General features: G+C 49.3%; 1 protein-coding gene and 1 long non-coding RNA gene across 2 annotated transcripts in view; one reads left to right on the forward strand and one right to left on the reverse strand.

The window, feature by feature from the left end:
- Window positions 1-22541, forward strand: part of RAB7A (RAB7A, member RAS oncogene family) — a 71438-nt gene extending 48897 nt beyond the window's left edge. The window contains exons 2-6 of the mRNA XM_057555328.1: window positions 6049-6109; window positions 8932-9058; window positions 16457-16675; window positions 18203-18331; window positions 21099-22541. Of these exons, the coding sequence (XP_057411311.1) occupies window positions 6057-6109; window positions 8932-9058; window positions 16457-16675; window positions 18203-18331; window positions 21099-21194 (624 nt within the window). The 5' untranslated portion in view covers window positions 6049-6056 and the 3' untranslated portion in view covers window positions 21195-22541. The remainder of the gene's footprint in view (window positions 1-6048; window positions 6110-8931; window positions 9059-16456; window positions 16676-18202; window positions 18332-21098) is intronic.
- LOC130709097 (uncharacterized) overlaps window positions 22354-25224 on the reverse strand; it is a 29600-nt gene continuing 26729 nt past the window's right edge. The window contains exon 3 of the long non-coding RNA XR_009009574.1: window positions 22354-22492. This is a non-coding gene — a long non-coding RNA (uncharacterized LOC130709097). The remainder of the gene's footprint in view (window positions 22493-25224) is intronic.

The raw sequence follows: 25224 nt of genomic DNA on the forward strand, positions 1-25224 counted from the left end.
TAGACCAGGTGTGCAGTAAATCACATTCTAGTAGGTAAAATAGGCAGAGACCATCAGACAACTGAGAAATACGTGGTGGAGATGTTTGACTCTACTAATGTAAGGAGTACAGATAGAACCCGTTGACCCTCATTTCTAGCTGTCTATCTGATTAACAGTGATTTGTGCTAATGATAGCTGGGGGTGGTGAAATTGGAATACTAGTTCATTGCTGGCGCGGGTGGAAATAAAGTTGTTCTGGAAACTAATTTGTCAGCGTATTTCAAGGGCCTTTCAAATACTTATACTATTTAGCTGAGTAATAACTCATTTGTGAGTCTGATCAGATTGTATACATAGGTTCATCTCATTATAACTAAAAGCAACCACTTAATAACAAAGGAGTGGGATTATCCATATGCTGAAGTATTATCAGCCTTAATAGCGTGGGAAGATATTTAATGTAGAAAAAAATGGGATGCAGAGTTATGAACAGTATGATCTCAACCGTTGGAAGGAAAACTGGAAAGACTTATACCCTGATGCTAATAGTGATTGCTTCTAAGAGATGGAACTGTGTTTGGCCTTTGTCTTTGCTTCATTCTTTTGTACTTTTCTGAATGTTGTACAATTCAGTACTTCAATGGGGGCAGAAAAGTCAACTGTCTGGTTAGGCTGTAGCTGTTAAAGGTAGGCAACTTGGAAACACAGACCAAGTAAAAATGTTAATGGACTATAGAAAATCAAGTGGTTTAACTGTCCCAGCTTTGTTGAACCTTTAGCACTTGTTCAGATATTCTGTACCATCATTGGTTTTGTATCAGACACACATGTAAACCAGAACAGCAGTTTTTGACCTCACGTCACTGATTTCCAACCTCGTGTGTGTACCTCAGTCCCCAGAGGGAGCTTTTTTAAATGCCTAGTTGCTGGTGAACCAGGGGAAAGCTGGTATTGCCGAGTGGCAGGGCAGTCAGGTGTTGGGTCTGGGCTTGCACACCTGATCACTCCAGCTCTGCCACTGGATTGCTGTGTGACCTTGGACGTGATGACACCTCGTTCAGTTTCACCCCCTGCGTTTTACACTGTTGTCTTGACGGCTTTGCAGACACTTTGCTCTCACCTCCTTGGCCCTGCATCTCCCTGTAGAGCCTCACCTCCACTTGAGCATAGGCAAAGTCATCCTACCTCCAAGAACTCAGACTTGGCGGTGGCCCGCTGACCCCCAGCTTCCTGCTCTTCCCCACCCCAGCCCTTTATCCTCCTTGCCCTCCGCTGACCCCTCTCCGTCAGTCCCTTTCTGTCCTCACTGACCCTGCCGAGCCCAGAGTTGGGAACAGTATTTTCCTGATGTTTTTACCTGCTTGGGGCGTCCTTATTTTGTCTGCCTTTATGGCCAGCTGGCTGCTGTGCTTCAGCAATGAAGAAAGCGGCAACTCCAGCTGATGGGGGGAAGTTCTGGTTTTTGATTCATTACACGGGAAACACTGTACGTGAGGGGAAGACTCGATTCAGCGTATGGAATAGTTAGTGTTTGTTCTAAAAAAATGCTTGTTCTTCCAGGGAAGAATGCACCCCAGAGCACACTGATCAAGTTTGGTTTGATAGTAGAAGGAAGGAAGTGTGTTCTGAATATATCTTATTCTAGAAAGGCTTTTAGAGAGCTTCCTGGATTAATGGATGCTATCTAAAATGTTCGTTTCCAGGCAACAGGGGTTAGGGACCTCATACAGCTCCCTCCGTTCTCTCTGCCTGCTTCCCTTTCTCCTGTAAAAGTGTAAAAGGAAGTGGTCTGTGCATTGAAGAATGGTTTTCCACTTAGAAATTTCTAACTTGGTAGGATTTTTAAAAGTAATTTCAGTCTTCGAAAATTCATGAAGGTGGTGATGGAAATGGGTAACAGAAAGCAGAAACTGCCAGTGAAGGTTTTAAAGCCACTGCTTCTTGTGGCAAAAGTTGTGTTCAGGGTTTCGTTTGGTTTTGTTTTTTTCTTAGCTCTTTTCTAGAAACAAGTGCCCCATTCTTGGTCCTGGAGAACATTAAGTACAAAAACATAGCTCTTAGCTTCTGCCAGTTTAAAGCCATCAGCGTCCTGGTGAAGCCAGCCGGGGGTTTCCTCCAGGCCGGCGCCCCGTTTGCAAAAGCCCGACTGTTCACAGGCACCGAGCGAAGAGGAAAGTCTGCCTTTAGGTGCACCTCATGGCGAACAGGAATATTCTTTTTTTTTTTTTTAATTAATTTTTTAATTTATTTCTGGCTGTGTTGGGTCTTCGTTGCTGCGCGCAGGCTTTCTCTAGCTGCGGCAAGCGGGGGCTACTCTTCATTGCGGTGTGCGGGCTTCTCATTGCGGTGGCTTCTCTTGTCGCGGAGCACGGCTCTAGGTGCGCGGGCTTCAGTAGTTGTGGCTCGCGGGCTCAGTAGTTGTGGCTCACGGGCTCTAGAGCGCAGGCTCAGTTGTTGTGGCGCACGGGCTTAGTTGCTCCGCGGCATGTGGGATCTTCCCGGACCAGGGCTCGAACCCGTGTCCCCTGCATTGGCAGGCAGATTCTTAACCACGGCGCCACCAAGGAAGCCCCAGGAATATTCTTGCAAGCAGAAAATTTACCTGAAAAATCAACAGGTGAACATTTTCCTCCAAAATGGAAATAGCTTTTTGAGTTTAAAAGACATGTGCTCTTCACACGAGTATAAAGAAAACGCAATCGTCTGGAATCCCACCACCCAGGAAAACCTGCTAATCTTGTGTGTATTCCTTTCAGCTTCATACACAGCCATTCTTACATTACAGCTTTACTCCTGTGGGGATCTCTTGTGGAAGGTGAGGTTTAAGGATGTTAATTCTGGCTCTCACCACTTGGTAAATGGTTCATCCTTTTGCTGCTGAATTTTGTTAACGCTGGACATGCCGAAATTGTTCCTTTCTGGAGTCTCTTCTGTTTATTCCAGCCCATGGTGTTCATACTGTATTTTTATAACATACTTTCCAAGACTGTTAGGCAAATCCCTGTCATTACTCTTTTTTGAGAGGAATGGGAGGGACTCTTATGCATTTATTTTTATGAATAAAGTTATAATTATTTCATCAAATTCCAAAAAAAACCCTTGGAATTGTTAGGGAAGAATTCCTATCTTTACATTAAGGCTTCCTATTGGAGGTATCTCTTCATTTATTCAGATTTTGTCTCAGTAAAATTGTCATTTTTCTCATTTAGATGCTGTATGCTGTTAATCATTGCAACAGTGGTTGCAGTGTAAATTTGGAAAACCCTTCAGGAAAGTGAATTAGCACAAGTTATGAAAATGTTTGTACTTTTGACTCAGTTACCCCATTCCTAAACAATACCCGTGGGTTAAGGTGGACAAAACCCTTTCCTGTGAGTGAGAATTTGCCCTTTGTTTAACTTTCTAGCTGTTTCCCTGGGAACCCCACTAAAGGCAGCGCGGTTTGTGATAAAATGTCTCCTGGTTGGTGACTGCATCTGCCAGATGGGGAGGGGCTGTGAGTGCCTGACGGGCCCCAGGCCCACTGGAGCACAGTGGCTCTCACGCTGGACGTGTCCCCCGTGGGGAGCCCCCCCAGGAATGAGGGCTCAGAGTCAGGGTGGTGAGTCCAGGCCGCCTCCCTGTGCCTGAGCTGTCTGCGGTGTGGGCTGTCGCGAGGACAGCCAGCGAGCCGTGTTCCTCAGGGCCGGCGTGGCCTGCAATAGTCTCGTGAGTTTGAGCCTGAGAGACCTCCCCAGCGGTATTGCTGCGGCCCAGGAAAATGACCCCACATATGGAAGTTCAGAGCTGTTCCTTATAGCGTTGTTTTCCCCAGATTTTTGATATATTAAACAAAAGGTAGGAATGGGTATTAAAATGCTTAATTCACTCAAAGAAATATTAGACACTGAGACTGTCATGGAAGCAAGTACTGGAAAACAAGGCTAAATAGTAACATGGGAGAGACAGAATACCGGGTTGTGTGCGGGGCTGGGCGAGCTCTGATGGGGACTCGGGACTTCCCGGCTGCGCCCTCCGCTGGGTTCTGGGGCTTCTGTGACTGGGTGTGCAGGTGAGGAAAGACGCTCAGGCGTCGTGCTCTGCTGCCCAGGAGGGTCAAGGTGGCCACACGGGCCCACCTGCCACCGCTGTGAGCAGAAACCTGAGAGGACACAAACGTGAGGTCTGTCGTGTGGGAGCAGGATGGGTGAAGTGTGTTTCTTATTTCCTTCTAATATGAAATAATACTCGATGCACCGTGAACCTTACTAAACCAGGTCATGGAAATCCCTTTTCCCATTCTCAAAATCAGTGACTTAAATATTCTTTAAGAATTTCTTTGTAAATCTCACCTTCTTTTCATACCTTTCCTTAATTTGCCCTTTGGATTTGAAACTTGTCCCAACTGTCATAATCTGATCTCTAGCCCAAAATATGGTACCAGACCTTGGGATGAGACTCTTAAACTTTGGTCAAGGTAGTCCCTAGGGAGGAAGGTAGGGCTGTGGATCTCATGGGTGATCATGGGTGATTGGGGGTGTGTACCTTCTAACTGCAGAGAGAAAAAACCAACACCAACCCTAGATCTGATGGAAGACCAAAGGAAGCAGGCAGAACTCGGGCTTGTCTTGTGCCGCCCCCAGCTAGCACTGGTGAGCGCTTCATAGACAGAAGCTGGTGTCTGCAGAGACGGCACAGACACGAGGCTTTGGGCTCTGAGACAGCTTGCCCCAGGCTGGGTCCTGGCGCCTGCCAGCTGCCTCTGGTCTGACTCCCGTTCCCACACCATTTCTGAAGCCGTGGAAGACACCACTTTCGGGAGTGTAGGGCTCGCCATCTAATCCCGCCCGTACTTTGCTTAAGTATAAACACTCAATTTCCCCCAGCTCCACGGAAGGTAGGAGTCGGATATTGCCCCGTAACTGTTCGTGGTAGTCTCCTGCCCTGGCTACTTCAGCGTCTCCTGAGGATAATGGCCAAGGCTAGAGGTTCTCAGAAGGCATAGGTGTCATTTCTGAGGCTCACATGCAATCATAAATTCCTGATTCTAGAGGAGGTTGCAGCTCTCTCCTGGGGATCGGCTGCCTGAGGAGTGCTCCTCTGGCAGTTTTTAGTTAAGTCACTGACATTGGGGTCCAGAATTTAGGACTCCTGCTTTCCTGAAAGTTGTTCATCTTCTGAAAGTTACTGGGTCAGGCCCTGAGGACTGAGGGGCAATTAAGACAGGAGGCCGGTGTTGATAGGTAAATTGACCAGGCGGTCACGTGGTGGCAGGGAGTCGAGCACAGATTAGGCCTCTGACATGTTGTCTGGTCGAGGCTGTGGAAGGCTACCTGAAAGGCTTTCTGGGGAAAGGTGGTCTCAAGAGCTGCGAAGTCAAATATTAATTTGTGCATTAACCCAATATTTGATAATTCTCTACTTGGCACTGGAGAATAAAACCGTGGGGAATAAAACTGTTTTCACAGAAATTATTAGGAAAGGGAGAAGAGAAATGAATATAATACATTAAAATGTCAAGTACAGTTGACCCTTGAACAGCACGAATGACGCGACCCTGCTTGGTCGATACTGTGGATGCGGGACCGCAGATGCGGAGGGCCGACTGTAAAGTTATAAGCGATTTTCAACTGAGTTGAGGGTCAGTGCCCCTAACCCTTGAGATGTTCAAGAGTCAACTGTAGTGGTAAGCACTCTGAAGAAAAATAAGGCAGAGTAAAAGGACAGACGGCAAACGGGGAGGGGGTGTGCTGCTTTACTTCACATAAAGTGGTCACCTCCGAGGAGTGATGTTTGAGCAGAGACCTGCCTGAAGCAGGACCCAGCTGTTGAGTAAATGGAGCATTGATCCAGCATCCAAGTGGAAGAATCATTCCTTCAGACTCCTCCCAGGGGCGGGATGGCTGAGCTCTTGGGTCCAGAGTTCCAGTACTGATGCTGTGTTCTGTCGAAGGCCCTGGGTGGCGGGGAGCAGCCGGCGGAAGGGCTCAGGCGCGGTGCTCTTGGGGCTGCGAGACGTTCTGTGCCCAGGGGGGTGGGCCCCCTGGGTGTTCCCTTCCTGCTCACGTGCGCTCTCCTCTCTTCCAGCTTGAAGGATGACCTCGAGGAAGAAAGTGCTGCTGAAGGTCATCATCCTGGGGGACTCTGGGTAAGTGTCCCTCCTGCACTGGGGCGAGCACGCTGGCCTGGACTTACACTTAACCCGCTTGGAGCTCATGCCCTCTGTGCTGACGTTTGCTGCTTCCATCTCTAACAGCCGTGCCCTTAGGGCCCTACGTTTCCGTGCTCTTAGGAGCACAGCAACAATCCGAATGGCCCCTGGTCAGGTAGTCCTTTGTGCCCCAATTTGGGCAAAAGGGTGGCTGTTTGAACTCAATTAATGATAGTTTCATGGGGGACTTCCCTGGTGGCACAGTGGTTAAGAGCCCGCCTGCCAGTGTAGGGGACACGGGTTCAAGCCCTCCCCGTGGCTCCGGGAAGATCCCACATGCCGCGGAGCAACTAAGACCACAAGCCACAACTGCTGAAGCCCACGCGCCTAGAGCCCGTGTTCCACAGCAAGAGAAGCCACCGCAATGAGAAGCCCGCGCACCGCAACGAAGAGTAGCCCCCGCTCGCCGCAACTAGAGAAAGCCCGCGCGCAGCAATGAAGACCCAGCGCGGCCAAAAATAAACAAGCAAACAAACAAATTTATTTAAAAAAAAAAAAGAATCCGCCTGCCAATGTATGGGACACGGGTTCGATCTCTGGTCTGGGAGGATCCCACATGCCGTGGAGCAACTAAGCCTGTGTGTCACAACTACTGAGCCTGCGCTCTAGAGCCTGCGAGCCACAACTACTGAGCCTGTGTGCCACAACTACTGAAGCCCGCGTGCCTAAAGCCCGTGCTCCACAACAAGAGAAGCCACTGCAATGAGAAGCCCGTGCACCACAACAAAGAGTAGCCCCTGCTCGCCGCAACTACAGAAAGCCTGCGTGCAGCAACGAAGACCCAACGCAGCCAAAAACAAAGAAAATACATTAAAAAAAAAAAATTTCATGGAATCCCTTTCCCAAGCTGGTTAGACTAGGGAGCGCTGTTTATGTAGGCTTGTTGCCGTTGGCGCCCTGTCCACGAGATGGAGGTTTGGGGTGCGCTGTGCAGCGCACGCAGACCCCAGAGACACCACGGGCTTGGTTCTGGACCGCCGCGACGAAGTGGGTATTGCAGTGAAGGGAGTCACGTGAACCTTTTGGTTTCCCAGGGCATATAAAAGTTATGTTTGCACTATACTGTAGTCTCTTAAGTGTACAATAGCCTTATGTCTAAAAACAGTGTACACACCTCAATTTAAATGCTTTTATGGCTAGAAAAATGCTAACCATCATCTCAGCCTTCAGGGAGTCGTAATATTTTTGCAGTAGTAACATCAGAATCACTGATCGTCATAACAAATATACTAATGAAGAAGTTTGAACTATTGCGAGAACTAACAAAATGTGACACAGACATGAAGTGAGCAAATGCCATTGGTGTCTGCTGGTGTCTGCAGAGACCGCACAGACACGAGGCTTTGGGCTCTGAGACAGCTTGCCCCAGGCTAGGTCGTGGCGCCGATATGACCATTACGGCCAGCTCGACACAGGGCTGCCACAGACCTTCAGTCTGTAAAAAGCGCAGCTTGCGCAGAGCGCATTGAAGTGAGGTACGCCTGTGTCCTCCTCCTGCTGTGCCTGAGTCAGTAGAGCCTGGGACTGGAGAACTGGGTTTGGGTCTCAGATCTGCCGCTAACCGGGTAACTAACTAGTTCTTTCATCACTGTTAAGATTCAGGGGGTTACTTGGGGAGCTTTTCAGACTTGGCATCTGAAGTGACCCATGAAAACTCAGACTGGAGGCTACATATTTTTAAAAATATGATAATAAATGCAGGTGCGCCTCCTTATTCCAAAGTTCTTTTTAAAAGGCACTGCTTTTTCTACCGTGGCTGGCTGTTTTAATCACTCGAGGAGCCTTTTAACAATTAGCATTTGCCCAGTCCAGTGGGTAGGACCTGGTTGGCAGTGCTTACATACACGCGTACTCATCTCTCTCTCCCTCTCCCCCCCTCCCACTCACGTACATTCCCCTGGTGCCGCTGGTATGCTGTCAGGATTGAAAGTACTGCTCTTAGCCTGTGTTACCCAAACTTGCCTGATTACAGATTTCCTGTCTTTTCCCCCTGGAAATTCTGGTGCACGTGGCCGGGTGGAGAACACTGCCTTGGGCTGTTTGTATTTCCACGTCCCCTCTACATGTGAAATGAATGTGTTCCTTTCTGAAAAGGAAGGTATTACTGGCTGTGAGGAAGGCTTGCGTTGTCTTCGGCCTGCCCTAACTACCTCATCACCAAAAAAAAAATCACACATTGTCTCTTGCTGAGTTTTCTTACTGGAAAATACCTCTGGAGGAGCATACTTTGAGGTAGATTCTGGTTTGGTGAAATACTGGTGCTTTTTTCTGCTTCAGATTTTAAACTTTGCAGCAGCAGGTTGGTTATAACTGGTGCAAATGTCTGCCCGGAGCCAGTGGCCTCCTCTGGCTATTATTTGCTTGGACTGAATAGCAACCACTAAATGGAGACACACCCAAGGTGGCACAGATATTTTTGGACTAGTGGAGCGATCTTATTGCTGGGGCTTCTTTTAGAAGCAGAGTATTTGTCGGCATGCTTCTGGAAGGAGAGAAATAATAATACTAGGCTCTACCAACTGTACCAGAACCTAGAAGCAGCTTTTCCAGATCTGGCCCACATCTGTACCCCGTGTTTTTGTCCCAGGAGAAAGCATGTCGTCAGGCGAGTGAACTGGGAAGTTTTCCTCCTCTGATGGGGGTGGGCAGGGCCTTGTTCTCCTGCAGGACGGGCAGGTTCCTTCCGAGCTGCAGGTGTCAGAGTCAGTTTTCAGTGCCTTCCTAGTTGACTTATACTTGTGGTTTTTCTCCAATTTCAGAGTCGGTAAGACATCACTCATGAACCAGTATGTGAACAAGAAATTCAGTAATCAGTACAAAGCCACAATAGGAGCAGACTTTCTGACAAAGGAGGTGATGGTGGATGACAGACTAGTTACAATGCAGGTAAGCGCATGTCTCACCTTTGCCAGCCAAGCCTTGGTCATTCGTCTTTACCCCTTTTTCATGCCCAGGCATTTTCCCCTCCCTGTTCTTTAGATCTCACTATTACATTCATGGATAACTGGCTTACAGGTAGGATTGCCAGATAAAATGCAAGACATCAAGTATGTCCCAAATACTGTGTGAGACATACTACAAATGTTTCATTTTTTTCCAGAGTTCAAATTTAACTGGACTTCCTGGTTTTCATTGTTTTTTTGTTTGTTTGCTGTAAATTTGGCAACCTACAGGTTCCTGTCTTATGTCTCCAAAATGTGTAACTTGTCTCTTTTCTAATACCCTCGCCTAGTGCTTTAGGCCAAAAAAATCTTTGTGTCCCTCCTAGGTTCTTACAGCAGCTGTTAAATTAGTTTTTCTGGCTTCTTATAATCTGTCCTATCTGTAGCCCTTAAAGTTGTGTTTCTATTAAGCCAATGTGGTTTTTCATGTATCAGCTTAATCTGATTTCAAGGGCTTCCCTTTCAACAGTTAGGATAAAAACAGATTCCTTCACATGGCTCTTTAAAAGCCTTTGCATTCCGGCTACAAACTCTTCACTTTTTCATCTCCTGCCAGTCCTTCCAAATCAGGTGCTGCTCTTACAAAGCTGTAGTTGCACGTGTCTCTGCCTGCTAGGCCCTTTGGTCACGCAGCTGCACCCATCCTGAAGTCGTCAACTTTCAGCCCAGATGTTGTCTTTGGAAGCTCCCACCTCCACACCAGTTGTTCCTTACTTTCTCTGCTAAATGATGTCCTGGGGAGACTAAGGCATGGGGGTCCTAGCGAGCACCGGGCTCGCTGAAATGTTTGGATGGTACAGGTTGCAGATAGTTTTTACACGTGTTGACCTCAAGCTGTCACATGCTCCCAGGGGAACTCAGACCTCCAGGATGGGGCTAATGTGGCTACCCTATACCGCAGGCGTAGGCACAGGGGTGTTCGGTGTCCAGCTGGAGGTGGGCGAGGTAGGGCCAGGGGGTCAAGAGGCACACACGTCCCGTCACGCAGCAAAGAAGTCCTGGGGAAGCAGTGTGTAGTCGGCAGTATTGTAATAACTCTGTGCGATGACAGACGGTAGCTAGCCACCGTGGTGGTCCTTTTGTAACTTACAAGAATATAAAATCACAGTGTCGTACACTTGAAACTAATATAATATTGTAAGTCAGAGTATACTTTAATAGTACGTGTGTGTGTGTGTAACTAAAGTTTGAATAAGCCAAGCTTGAGAGAAAAGGAAATTACCAGATAACAGGAAAGAAGAGAGAACTGAAAGCTCATCATAATAAGCACAGGGGCTCCTGCCATGGTGATTTGTGAATTTATAACAGAGACTTGAGTTCTGTCTGTCATCAAGGACAAGAGGCGTGAACTGCACAAGGTGCGGGCCCAGAACTCAGAACTCCCTTGCACACATAGACACACACTCATCTAGGAACCCCCTTGCACACATAGACACACACTCATCTAGGACCTTGGAAAGATGTGAAAACAGGACCCCAAACCTCAGCCCACGGAAGTGGCAAAGCTGGCATGTGGGGTGCAGGCTGGGGCTTTGCTGCTTGCTTCCTGGTTGGAGACTCCCAGCCCCACTGTGCCTGTGTGTGGATTCTCAGTTTCTGCTCTGCCAGGCACAGAGAGTTTAGTCTGGAGGATCTGACATAATCCTCTGTCACTCCTGGCAAAAACAAAGATAAGACCACCCTATAGGGACAAAGGATGAGCTCAAGGGGAAATAATGTCCTGCAGAAAATGCTCAAAATGACTGGAGATTTCTTGGAATGGAAACCATAATGAAAAGGGGGCACTATAAAAAATGAGGATATGGAAAGCTTAGTAGAACTTCAAGAAGTGAAAAAATAGTCACTGAAATAAACTGAACGGTTAAACCTCAGATTAAACACAGCTGAAGAAAACAGAAAACTTCCAAGATTAAGCTGAGCAAATTACCTCAAGAGTAAACTCAAAACTGGAGTGCCAAAAATCAGAATCCTAAAAGCAACTGGAGAGAGAAGACAGGTTACAGATAAAGGAACAGCAGTTAGATGAGTTCTTGGCTGCAACAGAAAGCAGAAGGGAAATGGGATGTATTCAGGGTGCCAGGGTCAAATGCCACCTGAAGATTTCCCGTGTCCCGTAGCAGGAGAAGCAGATGGAGAGCCACGCTGTGGTTCTGACAGCCAGGTGGGCTGATGAGAAGCGAGACCCAGCCCCTCCTGGCTCAGGGGCCATTCTGATAGAGCCCCACAGGTACCATGGGCTCGGATCTTGGAGTTTCCTGGAGTCAACCCCATCTGGAGAAGCCAGGGCACCAAGCAGAGTCTGGAAAGGGTGGAAAAAAGAACATGGTCCTCAGATTGAAACAAAAGGCTGGCCCTTGTGCTCCTGCAGCCAGTTTAAAAGACTAGAATTAAATGAAAGCCATCATCTCCGGACAAAGACGTCATCATTATAGATCTTGAGGAATCCTCACCTATTTTTCACGGGCCTTTAGCAGCTTGCAAAAAAAGATAATTCAAATTAAGACAACAAGGCAAGAACCAGTGGAAACCCCCCTGGCAATTCAGAATGGTCTTTGTATTTAAAGAAATCAGGCAATCTTGTGTATCTGTGGAGAAGAAACTAAGCAGGTGGTGTAGGTCAGTAGAACTTCTAAAAATGAAATACAATAACCACAGTTTGGAAATACAGAGAGTGTTTTTAGCAACAGATAGGATACACACCACAAGAGGGCTGAAAGGAAGAAAAATGGTGGGAAATGGGGAAAAGAGGTAAAAACAGGATTCAGTGAGTAGGTTGGACTTAATTAGTCTCAGACGAGCAAACAGGTGAAAGGTATTTGCTGAGGATTTTCCAGAACTGATGTGGCATCAAATCCACAGACTCAGGAGAAATAAGTCTAGAAAAATCCTGCGGAAAAAAAATTCTTTTTTTTTTTAAGATGAACTTGAAGGCAGCCAGAGGAAAAAGAATGACCTGGAGGAGCAGCGGTGAGGCTGACAGTGGGAACGGGCAGGCTGTGGGATGTGAGCTCGGGGGTTGTCGGCAGAGTGCTCTGACCCCCTGGAAATGCCCTCCTCCAGGAAGGAAAGCGAGCGCCTCCTTAGGCTCAGGGGCAGAAACCCTGAGAGAGACACTTCAGGCCGAAGTGGAAAGGTCTGAGATAAGATAGACTGAGATAAACTTAATTGTGCGTATGCATCTGTTTTTAGAATTATGACCCTAATATTAAGAGTACGTAGCTTCAAACTAGTACAAGGAAACCGGGATTGAAACTGTGTAATTTAATGTGTGGGGAAAGACTAGTGACTGTGGTGCATTTTAAAAATTTCTTATATTGTTCAGGAAGAAGCTAGAAATCAATCGGTATTAAACATTAGATGGAGTCAAGTGTGCATGAAAAACCTAAAGGTAACTTATGAAGCCATAGTAATTTAAACAGTATGATATTGTCACAGAGATCCACAGATCAAGGGGATCCCGGGGGGCACAGAAACAGGGCACACCTAGCTGGACGCTGGGTAGGTATAGGTGGCTTTGCAGAATGGGGAAAGGACAAGTCAGAGGACAAGTCATACTGTAAACGGGTCTGGGCCGGTGGCTTTCCATTTGGTGAGGAGTAGCCAGAGTGTTCAAGACCTGATTGGAAAAAGCACAAAATGAAAACCTGTAAAATGAAAATAGTTTTTGTTTTTTGTTTTAACTTTAGGCATTTAAAATAGAGAAAGCACAAATCATAAAAGGTTAAAGACTGATAGTAGACCACAGTAAACATCTGAATAACAAGATTCTAAGTAACAAACTACAGACTGGGAGAAACTGTTAATAATGCCTAATAGTATCCATTCGGCAGAATGACCTAGTGGATAACAGGCAACTCTCAGAAGAAACCATGTCCTGTCGCCTGATGTCAAGGAATTGCAAATTTAAAAGGCTGACAAAATCGAGTTTTGGCTAGAAGTAGAATATTCTCAAACTGTTGGTGGGAATATATCCGTGCAGCCTTTTGAATGGAGACTTCAGTTGGCTCTCCACCGTCACACACACGCATCCCTGACAAGCAGCCACTCTGCATCTGGGTTCAGAGCCTAGGAAACTGTGGGCCCGACGAGAAGTGAGGAAGAATGCTTACTGCAGCCTCTGTGCAGTCACGAGAAACTACGGATAATGTAGAGGACCAGGGAGGCAATGGTGGTGTTTTAAGGCACCGGGATACTGTACAGCTGTTAACATCTGGAGAAAAAAACAGCAAAAAGATGCAGAGGATCTTGTATGTAATTATGTTACATACACTGTCTCTGTGATACAGGTCTCAGGAGCCGCTTACTTCTTGGGGGGGAAGGGAAGGAAGGCTGTGAGGAAGGGTTGACTCTCTTCCTGAAGAACTGATGTAAAAACAGCAGTGTTAATAGTTGTCACCTTGGAGTTGTGGGTAGATAGATATATTGGGTGTATTTTGAAGGTAGAAAATAAAGTATTTCAGTTAAAATATTACAAATTTTGAAAGATCATAGCTACAAGACTGTACTTTTCTAAGTGTTAAGTTAAATTAATTTTGGAAACTTGTTAAGAATAACCCTCAATTTTTCAACTTTTCTTTTTAATTCCTTACTTTGCCTTCTCAGTATCTGAGTTCCAAATACCCATTTGGTTCCGCCAAGAGTCATAAAGTTCTTGTGTAATTCTGCTCTTGGGATCCTGTCCTAAAGAAGCAATCTGAAATACAGGGAAGACTCTCTGTGTTAAAGCTCATTACTGAGTTACTTATAATTATGGAAAATTGGCAGCAATATTTTTTTAAAACGAGTGAAGTGGTTTGCTGAGTCCGTGGGGCAGAGTAAGGATGTGGGCTGTCGCCGGGGAGGGTGCTGTGTGTTTCGTGGGGCAGAGAGGAGTGGCCTGTGTACTGAGATTGCAGCTGCGTGAGTGACCCTGCACCACAGGCACCTAGAGAAGGACGTGTGCTCGTGACTACCTCTGGGTGGGAGGACGCCAAGAGTTTCGGAGCATTTTTTGGCTTTTGCTTTACTTACCCAGATGTTTATGTGGTGACAATGTTATTTCTCTGATGGGAATTTTTTTGTTGCTGTTGTCCAAGCCTATATTTAATTCTGTTTTTAATTTTTTTTTTCCTGTGCTTCTCTTTATAGAAGTAGTTGTCAGTTTTTACCTGCTGTGACGGAGTTCTTGATTCTCCCTCCACCTTGGTCTTCTTTTATGAGAAAACGCTCTTTTCTCCACTCAGGGACACGCATTCAGGGTAGGACGTTGGACAGCAGGAGAGCACAGAGGTGACCCTCACAGGGTCCGGCTGCTGCCGTGCTGTCCACAGAGACCGTGCGTCCGCACGTGTGCCCTGCTGCTCGCGTGGGGCAGGCGGTGCTCGTCCCTGCCCACTGAGAGCAGGCAGAGCCTTCGGCTTTGTTTCTTTCGTTGCCCTTCAGCCTTATCATCACTTCTGGTTCCCGGCGGCTGCTTCCTTCCGCGTAGCGTGAGCACCGCTGGGCCCCGCGTGGACATTACCACAGCCTCCTGACTCCACGCCTGCAGGCACGCTGAGCCCCCGTGGCCACTAGGACCTGTCCTTTTCAGGAAGGTTCTTCCCAGAGTGCTTGGAGCACGCGGGGGCAGGGGTAGGCTGCCGTGGTCGGGCCTCTTGCAGCCAGAGCTGTGACCCGGAGTCTGGTCGCCTGTGGCGTCGTGTGCTGGTTGTGGAGGGCCGCATACGTTGGAAGAGAGGGCTGTGTGGGCCTTGCAGAGCTGCCCTCCTCGGAGGGTAACCTCTGGGCTGGGGTGGGCACTCTTTGCCCCGCGCTGACGGGCGACCACAACAGCCCCCTTCCACATGCACTGTCCTTGGCCCGTCCGTGAGCCAGAGTTTAGCCTGTGTAGTTGCACTGCTTTATGGGAACTTCTTCAAGGGGTTCTAATGCTGCCGTTCCCAGCTTTAGATATTTCCAGACAATATTTAAGTCCTGGCCCTGCGCCTGTCTGCCATGATGTTGTTTGAGCCCGTCCCCAAGGGAAAACCAACCTTCAGCATTTGCATGTTACGTTTCAGGGCTCCTTCTGGAGAACATTCTGGGAAGTTTTGTGGGGTTTAGAACATCATGAGCTTGGTAGTAGTAGAGAAATGCGACTCCCATGATACTGCCCTGTTCTGCTGGGTCCTCCTCGTGTGTGTTCGCTCACTCTGCGCAAGCATCCTGTGTGCACTCTGTGCGGCGAGGCTTTTCCTACCTGAAGTGGAAGCTGTCTGTGGCCGCGGTGGGGTTGGCGTGTCCCCGAGTGCTGTGGGCTGCCTGGGAGGAGCTCAGCCCTCCTTCTGCAGACGCTGCTTCTGGAGATGAAACTGTCGTGGCTCAGTCCACACTCCATGTTGGTCTAAGTCGCAGGCCTTCGGCTCATTGGCTGGTGCTTTGGACATAAGGTTGAAATTTATTTGGGTTATGAGGATGGTCCAGATTCTCATGTTGCTCTGAAGCTAAGTGGTAACTGCGAACTGCTTTGGACCCCGGCACCGTGGCTCGCTGTGGGGGTGCGGCCATTCTGGAGAACACTAGTCCTCTCCAGGCAAACCAGGGGCCCTTTTGGAATCTGGGGCGTTGAGGAAATGCATCCTTGCTCTTGGACCTGGCGTGGCAGTGAATGGTGGGAAGTTCTTTGAGCTGAGCGCCTGGTGGTCCATTGATCAGAAGCGACCTGAATCTGTCCTCCATGGCGTGTTCCCACGTTGCTTGTCCCTTTATTTCTCTCCCCCTCTCTCCTTCCCGGCACCCCCCCCCCCCTTTCTGGTACTTTTGTTTCCTTTGTCTCTTAATTAAGGTATAATATAAATAAAACATACTGGGGTTTTTGTAGGTCAACTTTATATATACAGTAAAATGCGTACATTTAAATGTACAGTTTGGGAGTTCCCTGGTGGTGCAGTGGTTAGGACTCGGTGCTTTCACACTGCCGTGGCCTGGGTTCAGTCCCTGGTTGAGGAACTGAGATCCTGCAAGCCACACGGCACGACCAAAAGTAAAAATAAATGTCCAATTCAATGAATAATCACCTCCCTAGATGTCCATCACCCCCAGAAAGTTCCCAGGGTACATAAATCTTATGTTTACAGTGCTGATTTTACATAAACATCTACCCATGTGACCACCACCTGGATCAAGATGAACATTTCTCTAGCATCCGCCAGACTCATGGGACACGTCCACTCACATTGCTGTCGGGGTGGTCTGGACACTCGGGTGCTGAAGTCTGTTCCCTGATGAATCCTGAAGTGCTTGTCTCTGGGAGGGCCCCTGGCGTCCTCCACACACCCCACTCCTGGCGCTCCGGCCCAAGGAACGACCGTCTTGTCTCTCGCAGATCTGGGACACGGCCGGACAGGAGAGGTTCCAGTCTCTGGGTGTGGCCTTCTACAGAGGCGCAGACTGCTGCGTCCTGGTGTTCGACGTGACTGCCCCCAACACGTTCAAGACCCTCGACAGCTGGAGAGACGAGTTCCTCATCCAGGCCAGCCCCCGGGACCCGGAGAGCTTCCCCTTCGTCGTGCTGGGGAACAAGATTGACCTCGAAAACAGACAGGTAAGCGCCAGCGATGCAGGGGATCGCCACTGGGGGGCTTGAGGACCTGAGAACCTGCCCTCGCCTGGGTTAGGGCTCCTGAGTCCCAGGAAGGGCCTTCTCGTAAAGGGGCAGCTAAGCTTTGGATGACAGGTGCTGTTTTTAGATGTGACTGGTAAAAAACGACATGCCTCAGGGATCTACACCCCATGTCTCTGGCTGCGTGTGCTCGTGCGGGGGCGGGGGTGGGAGACAACTAACCAGCCACCTGCCCGGCCCTTGGAATGGGGCCTTGCTCCCTAACCTGTAAAGACCTACATCCTGGCTTCCCCGTGGAGAGGCGGGCAGCCAAAGTCTGCAGTGGTTGGTGTTCCCTTGGGAATCACGGCAACAAAGTAGGAAGTCCACCCCGTGGAGCTGCCTGCACTGGCCAGCCCTCTTGGCCCCGGTGACTTGATTTGCCTTGAGGCCGTGGGATATTTTGGTCTTTCGGACGCAAAGGCAGACTTGCACTTAGTCTGGCTCATGCACTCTTAAATAGGGGATGCTTCCTGAGTCTGACGCTGTGTTCATCTGACGAGGGCACTTAGATGCCAGATGACAGTGCGTCCGGGGCTGCGGTGCCCAGGAGGAGCTTTCTAGCATTTTCCTCTCCTGTGAGAGCCCCCTGCTTCTGGGGTACCGTGTGAATTTGGAGGGTTCTGTGCTGAGCCCAGACTGGCTCTGGGGGTGCACTACCTCCCGGCCAGCTGCCTTCGGGGACCGGGGCCCAGGAGGCCAGTCCACACCCCCATGCCGCCCCTGCAGCTGTGAGTTTGGGTCATTAGCACCTTTGCCTCTGAGCCTCGTTCCCTTTCTGCGCTGGGAAGGAGGGGATTCGGGTGTGACCTTCTCACGTGCTCTCTCAGCGCCTCAGGGGCCCCCCCCTTGATCCCTGTGTGTGCAGGAGATGCTTTGGCTTTGAGCAGAATTGCTCTAGTTTCTTTCAAATAGCGTTGCTCTGGGGAATGTAGACTCTTAATCGTAGCTAGGTGTATTTCTGACCACTCATCTCTTTTTCTCCCTTTCCTAAGTGCCTTAGTCCTTCTCATGCCTGAAAATGGGCTAGGGTGGGGAAAGGTCAGGACATGGGAGGCAGGGTGAGGGCCTCGGGGCTCTGGTGCGTAGGTGTGTGGCCAGGTGAGGTGCCGTGAGCAGTAACAGAAGGGGCTGCAGAGCTTAAGACCAAGCTTCCAGGCCCGTCCTGCGCTGAGGGCCTCGAGGTCCCAGAATAAGACCAAGCTTCCAGGCCCGTCCTGCGCTGAGGGCCTCGAGGTCCCAGGAGGGACGGTTACTTCTTCCCAGGCCGGCGTCTTACTCCCTTCAGAAGCTGCTTCTAATCTTAGTGCAGCTGAGGGTTGGAAGCTGTGGGTGGCAGACGGGGTGCTTTGGCTCCTGGCTCTACTGTGTGTAGCCAGCGGGGTGACCGGGGCGGTGGGGGGGGGACAGTCCTTCCCAGGTGGGATTCCCGCTGTTCCCTGCACACACATGCCCTGCCTCTTCTTCCAGGTGGCCACAAAGCGGGCACAGGCCTGGTGCTACAGCAAAAACAACATTCCCTACTTCGAGACCAGCGCCAAGGAGGCCATCAACGTGGAGCAGGCCTTCCAGACGATTGCCCGGAACGCGCTGAAGCAGGTGGGTGTCCAGCAGTGGTCTGGCTCCCTCTGGTGATGGACCGACCGCTGAGCCAGGCCCGGCCTGGCTGCCTCGTCCGTAATCTTCTTGCCTCGCGGACTCTTTTCCACGTAGCCAGAAACCCGTGTTTATCCGGGAAGCTAATGGCACGGTCTGCTAGTAAGGCTTCCAGAAATTCCGCTCATTTGTGAATAACCTCAACCGTGCGGGGCAACAGAGACCTCTGCCGAGGTCTCCCTGGTCTGACCAGCTGCGTTGTTCTTTCCTTTTGCAGCTCTCAGGTGGCCAGGCCACTACGTGGCCCTGGTCAGATTGGTCCTTCTATTTGAGGAGGGGATAAACTTGAATTCGAAACCCAGCTCTGCTGCCCATCATTGGATCTAGTTTTTTTTTTTTTTAAATAAACTTATCTATTATTTATTTATTTATGTATGTATGTATGGCTGTGTTGGGTCTTTGCTGCTGCGCTCGGGCCCTGTCTAATTGCAGCAAGTGGGGGCCCTTCACTGCAGTAGCTTCTGTTGCGGAGTGCGGGCTCTAGAGCGCAGGCTCAGTAGTTGTGGCGCACGGGCTTAGTTGCTCCGCAGTATGTGGGATCTTCCCGGACTAGGGCTCGAACCCGTGTCTGCTGCATTGGCAGGTGGATTCCCAACCATTGCACCACCACGGAAGTCCCGTTTGTTTTTTTTAATCATATCTGAGCTGTAAGAGACTGCGGGCTTTTGGGGCACTTGTGAAGATTAAATGAGATACACTGACTTTTGGAATTCTCCTAAATGATCCCCAGAAAGGTTAACCCAAAGCTCTAGGAATTGTATTCCTTGGATAAAGTTTTCCTACATTTTCTTTCTTACTTTGTTTATTCAACTGTTCCCCCGAAATAACAGTGGCTTCTTGCTGGCAAGTGCCAGTTGAAGACTTTTTGACTCAGCAGCTCTGTTGGGGCCGGTGCATTGTGGCAGGTCCCAGCATTGTCAGTCGTCTGTAGTGGGCAGGTAAGGGCTGCGGTCGGAGGCAGGGGGCCTGTGGAAGCTGCAGAGGGCGGGGTGGTCCTGCAGCTCCTGGGCGCAGGTTTACAGAAGGCGCGCTTCTCGGCAGTCGGGGCACCTGGCCTGCGGGCTGTACAGGAGTCGCTTTTCACCAGTTCCCTGTTGGCTGGCATCACTGTTGGAGTTTTTCTCTCTGAATATTGCTGTTCCTAGAGCCTCGTTATAGTGACGAGCTGGCATCTCGGGAGTGAGACTGTTAGATTGAAAGGTGTATTTTTGCGGGCAAGTGCCAGCTGGCTTTCCCAGGGACAGTAGTAATCCTTCAGTTCCTGCCAGCACGCTGCAGGCCTCCCCCTGGAGCTCGGCTGACACTCTCCATGGCAGAGCCCATACGCAGCCCTCCCGCGGGACCCCGCAGTGCTCAAGAGCGCTTTTGAATTGAACCTCACTTCACCTGTTACTGCAGTGGTTTTTTTCAATTCCTTTGGTCATAGAGTATTTTTCAGTTGAGTATCCAGTATTCACATACGTTGGGGTCTGTCCTGGCCGTCTGCGTGCTCCTTGCCTGGACCATCTTGATTTCGCTGCCTCTGCGTCTGACCCCTGATCAGGCAGGCCTCCCCTCACTAATTTTATCTTTTTTCTTGGCTATTTTTGGTTCATTTTATTCCAGGTACAACTTTTTCTTTCCTCACCCTCCCCCCAGATAAGACCTTAATTGAGATTCTGATTGGAATTGCAGTACAACCGTTGTATTAGTCTCTCTGGGTGCCTTAACAAATACCACAGACTGGGTGGCTAAAGCAACAGACTTTTATTTTCTCTCAGTTCTGGAGCCAGAAGTCCATTAATCAGGGTGCCAGCAAATCCGATCTCCGGTGAGGACTCTCTGTTAAGACAGAAAGTAGCTAAGTGTGTGTGAGGGCTGAGGGCATCAGATAGGGTCCGGGGTGGCCGCCGATGGTAGACTTTCTCCTGGGGGTGGCGGAAGTGTCCTGGAATCAGGGCGTCGTGGCGGCTGGCACTTTTGAATATACTGAACAACACGGCACACACACACTGCTGTATTCAGTAGAGCTTTTTTAAAAAATACGTAGTCCTAGAGGTTGTTACTTTTATAGCAATTGTGAATGGAATGATTTTTCCTAGAGAACTTCTGATGGATAGAACCAGTCCCTGCTTTTCCAAATCCTTGAACAGTTCCTGATGCGCACGTGCTCAGTGTTTAAGTGACAAATTACTTTTCTGCATCAGGAAGTAGAAAGCTGCTCCTCACTGGAAACATGCTAATCAGTGGGAAGTCCCACTGAACTGACCCCAGTCTGTGTCCTGTGATCCCCACAGACAGAGGGATCCGTCCTCGGCTGGGCTCTGCGTGTGCAGATTTGGAGATAAGAAAAGGAAGCTAGACCCTGAGTCCAGGAAGATGAGAGCAGATAGCGGGCTGGAGGAGTGCCCAGGAACCTTGTGGAAATGCCGGCTCAGAGCGGCCAAATCCAGCCCACGGGAGCGTCTGCCTTCTTGTCAGGCGTTAGTAGAAGCCTCCGGAGCAGGCGGTGGCCCCCAGGCTGACGTCACACGGAGGGCACGTCAGCCCTGTCCTCCCTGCTCTGTGTCACCTTGCCCCGTCTTCCGCTCACTTGGCCTTGAGCGCCTCTGCCAGGGCCCTCGCTTCACTGCTGGGCCTGCTCCGCGCCCATGCCCCCCATCTGCCCGGGCTGGGCTCGGGAGTCTCCCCGAGCCTGGACTGACCAGCCTGTCTGTCTCTCCCTGCCCAGGAAACGGAGGTGGAGCTGTACAATGAATTCCCTGAGCCCATCAAACTGGACAAGAACGACCGGGCCAAGGCCTCGGCGGAAAGCTGCAGCTGCTGAAGTGGCAGAGAGCAGAGCACAGAGTCCTTCGCGATCCAAGAACACACGTAGGCCTTCCACCATGAGCCCCTCTCCTCTCCACACCAACAGTCATCTCTCACATCCAGCTGCCAAAAGAACCCCCAAACACAGTCTCCCCTGCACACACACACACACACACCCCTGACACAGACTCACTCCACAGCCCAGGCCTGTGACGGCTCCATCGGGGTCCCTGCGTCAGCCCTCAGATGGCAGCAGGACGGGCCGGCTGCAGAAATCGTTCCGGTTTGGAGTCGGCCTCGGAGGCTGCTTCTTTTTGTCCACTGGAGAGAGAGAACTGTTTACAGTCAACCCGTGTCTAATTAGTTCTGGTTTTTTTAACTGTCTTGTGGTCTTTTTACCCCCCCCACCCCCGTGAAGGCTACCACTTGGGAAGGCGGGTGCCCTGCGCTTCATTACAGGCTCACACCCAGTCTGATAAGGCTGAGTTTTGTATGTATCTGTTAATGCTTGTTACTTTTAACTAATCAGACCTTTTTACAGTATCCATTTATTATGTAATGCTTCTTAGAAAAGAATCTTATAGTACATGTTAATATATGCAACCAATTAAAAGTGTATAAATTAGTGTAAGAAATTCTTGGATTACGTGTTTAAGTCCTGTGATGCAGGCGTAGAGATGGAGGGTTGAAGCCTGTCTGGATCACAGAGTGTTCAGCCACTCAGATTGCAGAAATCCAGCTGGAGGCAGTATTCTGTACAGTAGACACGAGAATCATGTACGCCTGGAGGCAGTATTCTGTACAGTAGACACGAGAATCATGTACGCCTTTTAATCAAAGACTTAGGAGCCAAAAAGCTTTTCATCTCTCCAGGGGGAAAACTGTCTAGTTCCCTTCTGTATCTAAATTTTTCCAAGAGGTTGATTTGCATAATACCATGGTGTGTGCAGTGGAGAAACGGCTGTTTCAGAAATATAAAACTCTGATTTTTCTTTTTTTTTCCTCTGCTCCACACTTGGAAACTCCCCTATTAGATCAGCATCCACGTACAAGAGGGAAAGGAAAAGGAAAATCCTACCAGACCTGTCCTAGTGACTTTACCTTTGTCCTGGAAGGCGCTCCTTTCGGGGCTGTGGCATCCTTAGGTGAGCAGACCTCCTCTCCTTCTTGCCAGTACAACCCGCCATGCCTTCCCCGTGTCCTGGGTGTGAAGCCAGGCAGCTGTGCCCCAGGACCTGCCCGCATTGTAGCTTGCTTCTCAGAGCACCTCCCTCTCTCCAGAGGCCTGCATTCTAGGGTGTGGGCCGAGTTCTTCTGTAAAGAGATGAACGTGATGCCAATAAAATGTAACAAGAACAAAGACCGTCTGTCTTCACCCTGTCTTTTTTCCCTCTTCCAGACTCGGGCTCAGGAGAGACCCTGTTAGCTAATCACTGCCGCTGCTTTTTCTGGGCCCGCAGGCCTCTGAGGCAGAAAGGCCTTCTCCTCTCCAGCCCCGCAGTACCTGTCCCTGGCTTTTGTCTTTTGCATTTTTAATCACAGTATTGGGGGGGTGGGACCCTGCATGGAGAGAGCATTGTCCCTTTAGAGGAGCAACCGCGAGTTGCTGGTGACCCATGGACCACCCACAGCCTGTGAGTGTGACTCGGCCTTTGTGCTGTCTTGTTTTTTGACTGGCGTGGTTGCTAATGCTGTGATGGTCAGCCATCACATAGTTCTGGATTTCTGATTTTTCACAGGACAGGAAGATCTGGCCGCATCAGCCCCATGTTCCAACATAGACAAGCAACAGCCGGGACTGAGTAGATGCCGCCCAGAACCAACTGGGGGAACTAGTCATGCTTCCCGCAGCAGGACAGTGTAGGCTTTGCAGACTTAGCCTTTGAATTCTACTTGGGTCCACTTCTCAAGCCCCTCAGTCGGTGTCTTTCCCCCGCTGCTCTTGGCTCATATTTGACGTGTGAAAGCACCGTCCTCAGGAGCTCACCACCACAGTGCCGCCGCGGCTAGTGGGGCTCACCCCTTCTGGGGCCCTGCACCCTGGGCTGGGCTTGGTGGCTATGCTGTTTGGCCTTGAGAGGAGCAGCGTCCTTCCCAGCTGGCGGCCCAGTGCTGGGCCGTGCTGTGTGGACCAGGCTGCTGTTCTCAGGCCGGGTCCCTCTGGTCCTAACCCTGAACATGACGTGGAAATGGACTTTGACCACTGACCTCAACCATGCCCTAAAAATGATGATCATCTTTACACTGACCTGCTTTATTTTGAAATGAGCTTGAACATAACCTTGTGGCCCTGATCCCAACCGTAGCTAGCTGATTCGAAATTTGACTTTCAACCGACCTTGACTCTGTTCTCAGCTTCATCTTGTCACTGACAATCATCCTAAACATGGTCCCCCTTGAAATGACCTTGAATCTGACCCTCCTCCTGACCCTGTCATATTCCAACTTTGAAGTTAACACTGAACCCTACCTACCATGACAACCTTACTCCAGCCTGAGACTAATCCATGTAATGTCCCGTCAGCCCAATGTCTGGCTGACCTTGATCTCACCTTATTTACCTAAACTCTACACATACAGCTACACTTACCTAGATTTGGTTTCTCCACAGTACGAAGTAAGGCTGAGACTGAACTCTGCACTAATACAGCGTCTTTTCCCATAATCCTACTAAGAGTCAGCATCAGCACGTGCTTCTGAGAGAAACAAGTTTGCTCCAGCAAGCAGTAAGATTTGCTCTTGAGGAGAATGGGATTTGGAGTGTTTGCACTAATGCAAATTCTTTTCAGTAACACAGTTAAGTTCGTTTGAATTTGCTGTGCCTCCCGGTAAGAATGTGAATTGCGACAAATGTGTGCTGCTGTGTTTACATTCATCTCACTTTGTTCTAACAAGAGGAAGTTACTTTTGAGAAGAACGGGAATGATTTGTTGCACAGATACAAATTCATCTCAGTAGTACTCCTCAGCTTGATCCAAACCCACTGCCGCCCTGTGAATGTGCATTGCTGTGCTTGTGTTCAGTTCACTCCAACAAGCTGTAAGGGGTCTGGGACTGACTTTGTTGCACTGATGGGACTTCTTATCAAAACCTCTATTCACATTGGTCCTAATTTCTCCTACCTCTCAGTAAGAAAGTGCCTTTAGATGAAGGTGTGTTGCATTGCTTCCGTTCGTGTTAGTTAACGCTAACCAGCAATAAGGTTTTATCTGTGAGAAGAATGCCTGAGGCTGAGCTTGTCTGCACGTAGTGCTTTCCAGTAGCACTAGTTAGATGAAAGTGCCCTAGAGCTGAATGTAGGTCCATCACGGTTTACACTGACCTGCAATGGTTGAGACTAAGCTTGCTTACAGTAATACGGATTCTCCCCATTACCACTAATTAGACTCATCCTAATTGGCTCAAGCTCTCAGCAAGAGCTTGCTGTTGAGGTGAAAGTATATTGCTGAGTATATTCATCTTGTTTCATTAATCCTGACCCAGTCCCTGATTCTCAGCCAGATACACTCTGAGGTTGAACCTCTTGCCTTGTCATGACCCTAAGATCTTCCTGGACCTCACAGTGATGTTGGCACTTCCTTGCCTTCCAAATGACCTGACCACATGATGTCCTAATTTTAGGTTGACTTCCTACTTTGCCTCAAACCAGATGTTTATCTTGAAACTGATCTTGAGCCTGACCCTGATCCAGTCTCTCACCCTATGGATATGTGTTCCTCGTGAATTGCCCTAATTTTTACCTTGTCCTGAACTTGACCCTGTGTCACACTTATGTTACAACCTTGGAATGACCCTCCCGATGCTGCACGTTAACCAAAGCCAGAGCTGAACTGGTCCTTGAATTTGACCATCTTGAAGTTGACCTTGAAATTGACCCTCACCCCTGATGCAGATCATGCTGCCAATGTCTCATATTGAGAAACTGATTTTAACCTTGAACTTCTCAAGTCCAATCTTATCCTTCATACAGGATGTTCCTGACCATAATCCCCTTGAAGCAACCTTGGGTAAGCTTTCAAATTAACCTGGAACCTGACCTTGATCCA

The sequence above is a fragment of the Balaenoptera acutorostrata genome, chromosome 10 (assembly GCF_949987535.1).
Source record: "Balaenoptera acutorostrata chromosome 10, mBalAcu1.1, whole genome shotgun sequence".
NCBI lineage: Eukaryota > Metazoa > Chordata > Mammalia > Artiodactyla > Balaenopteridae > Balaenoptera > Balaenoptera acutorostrata.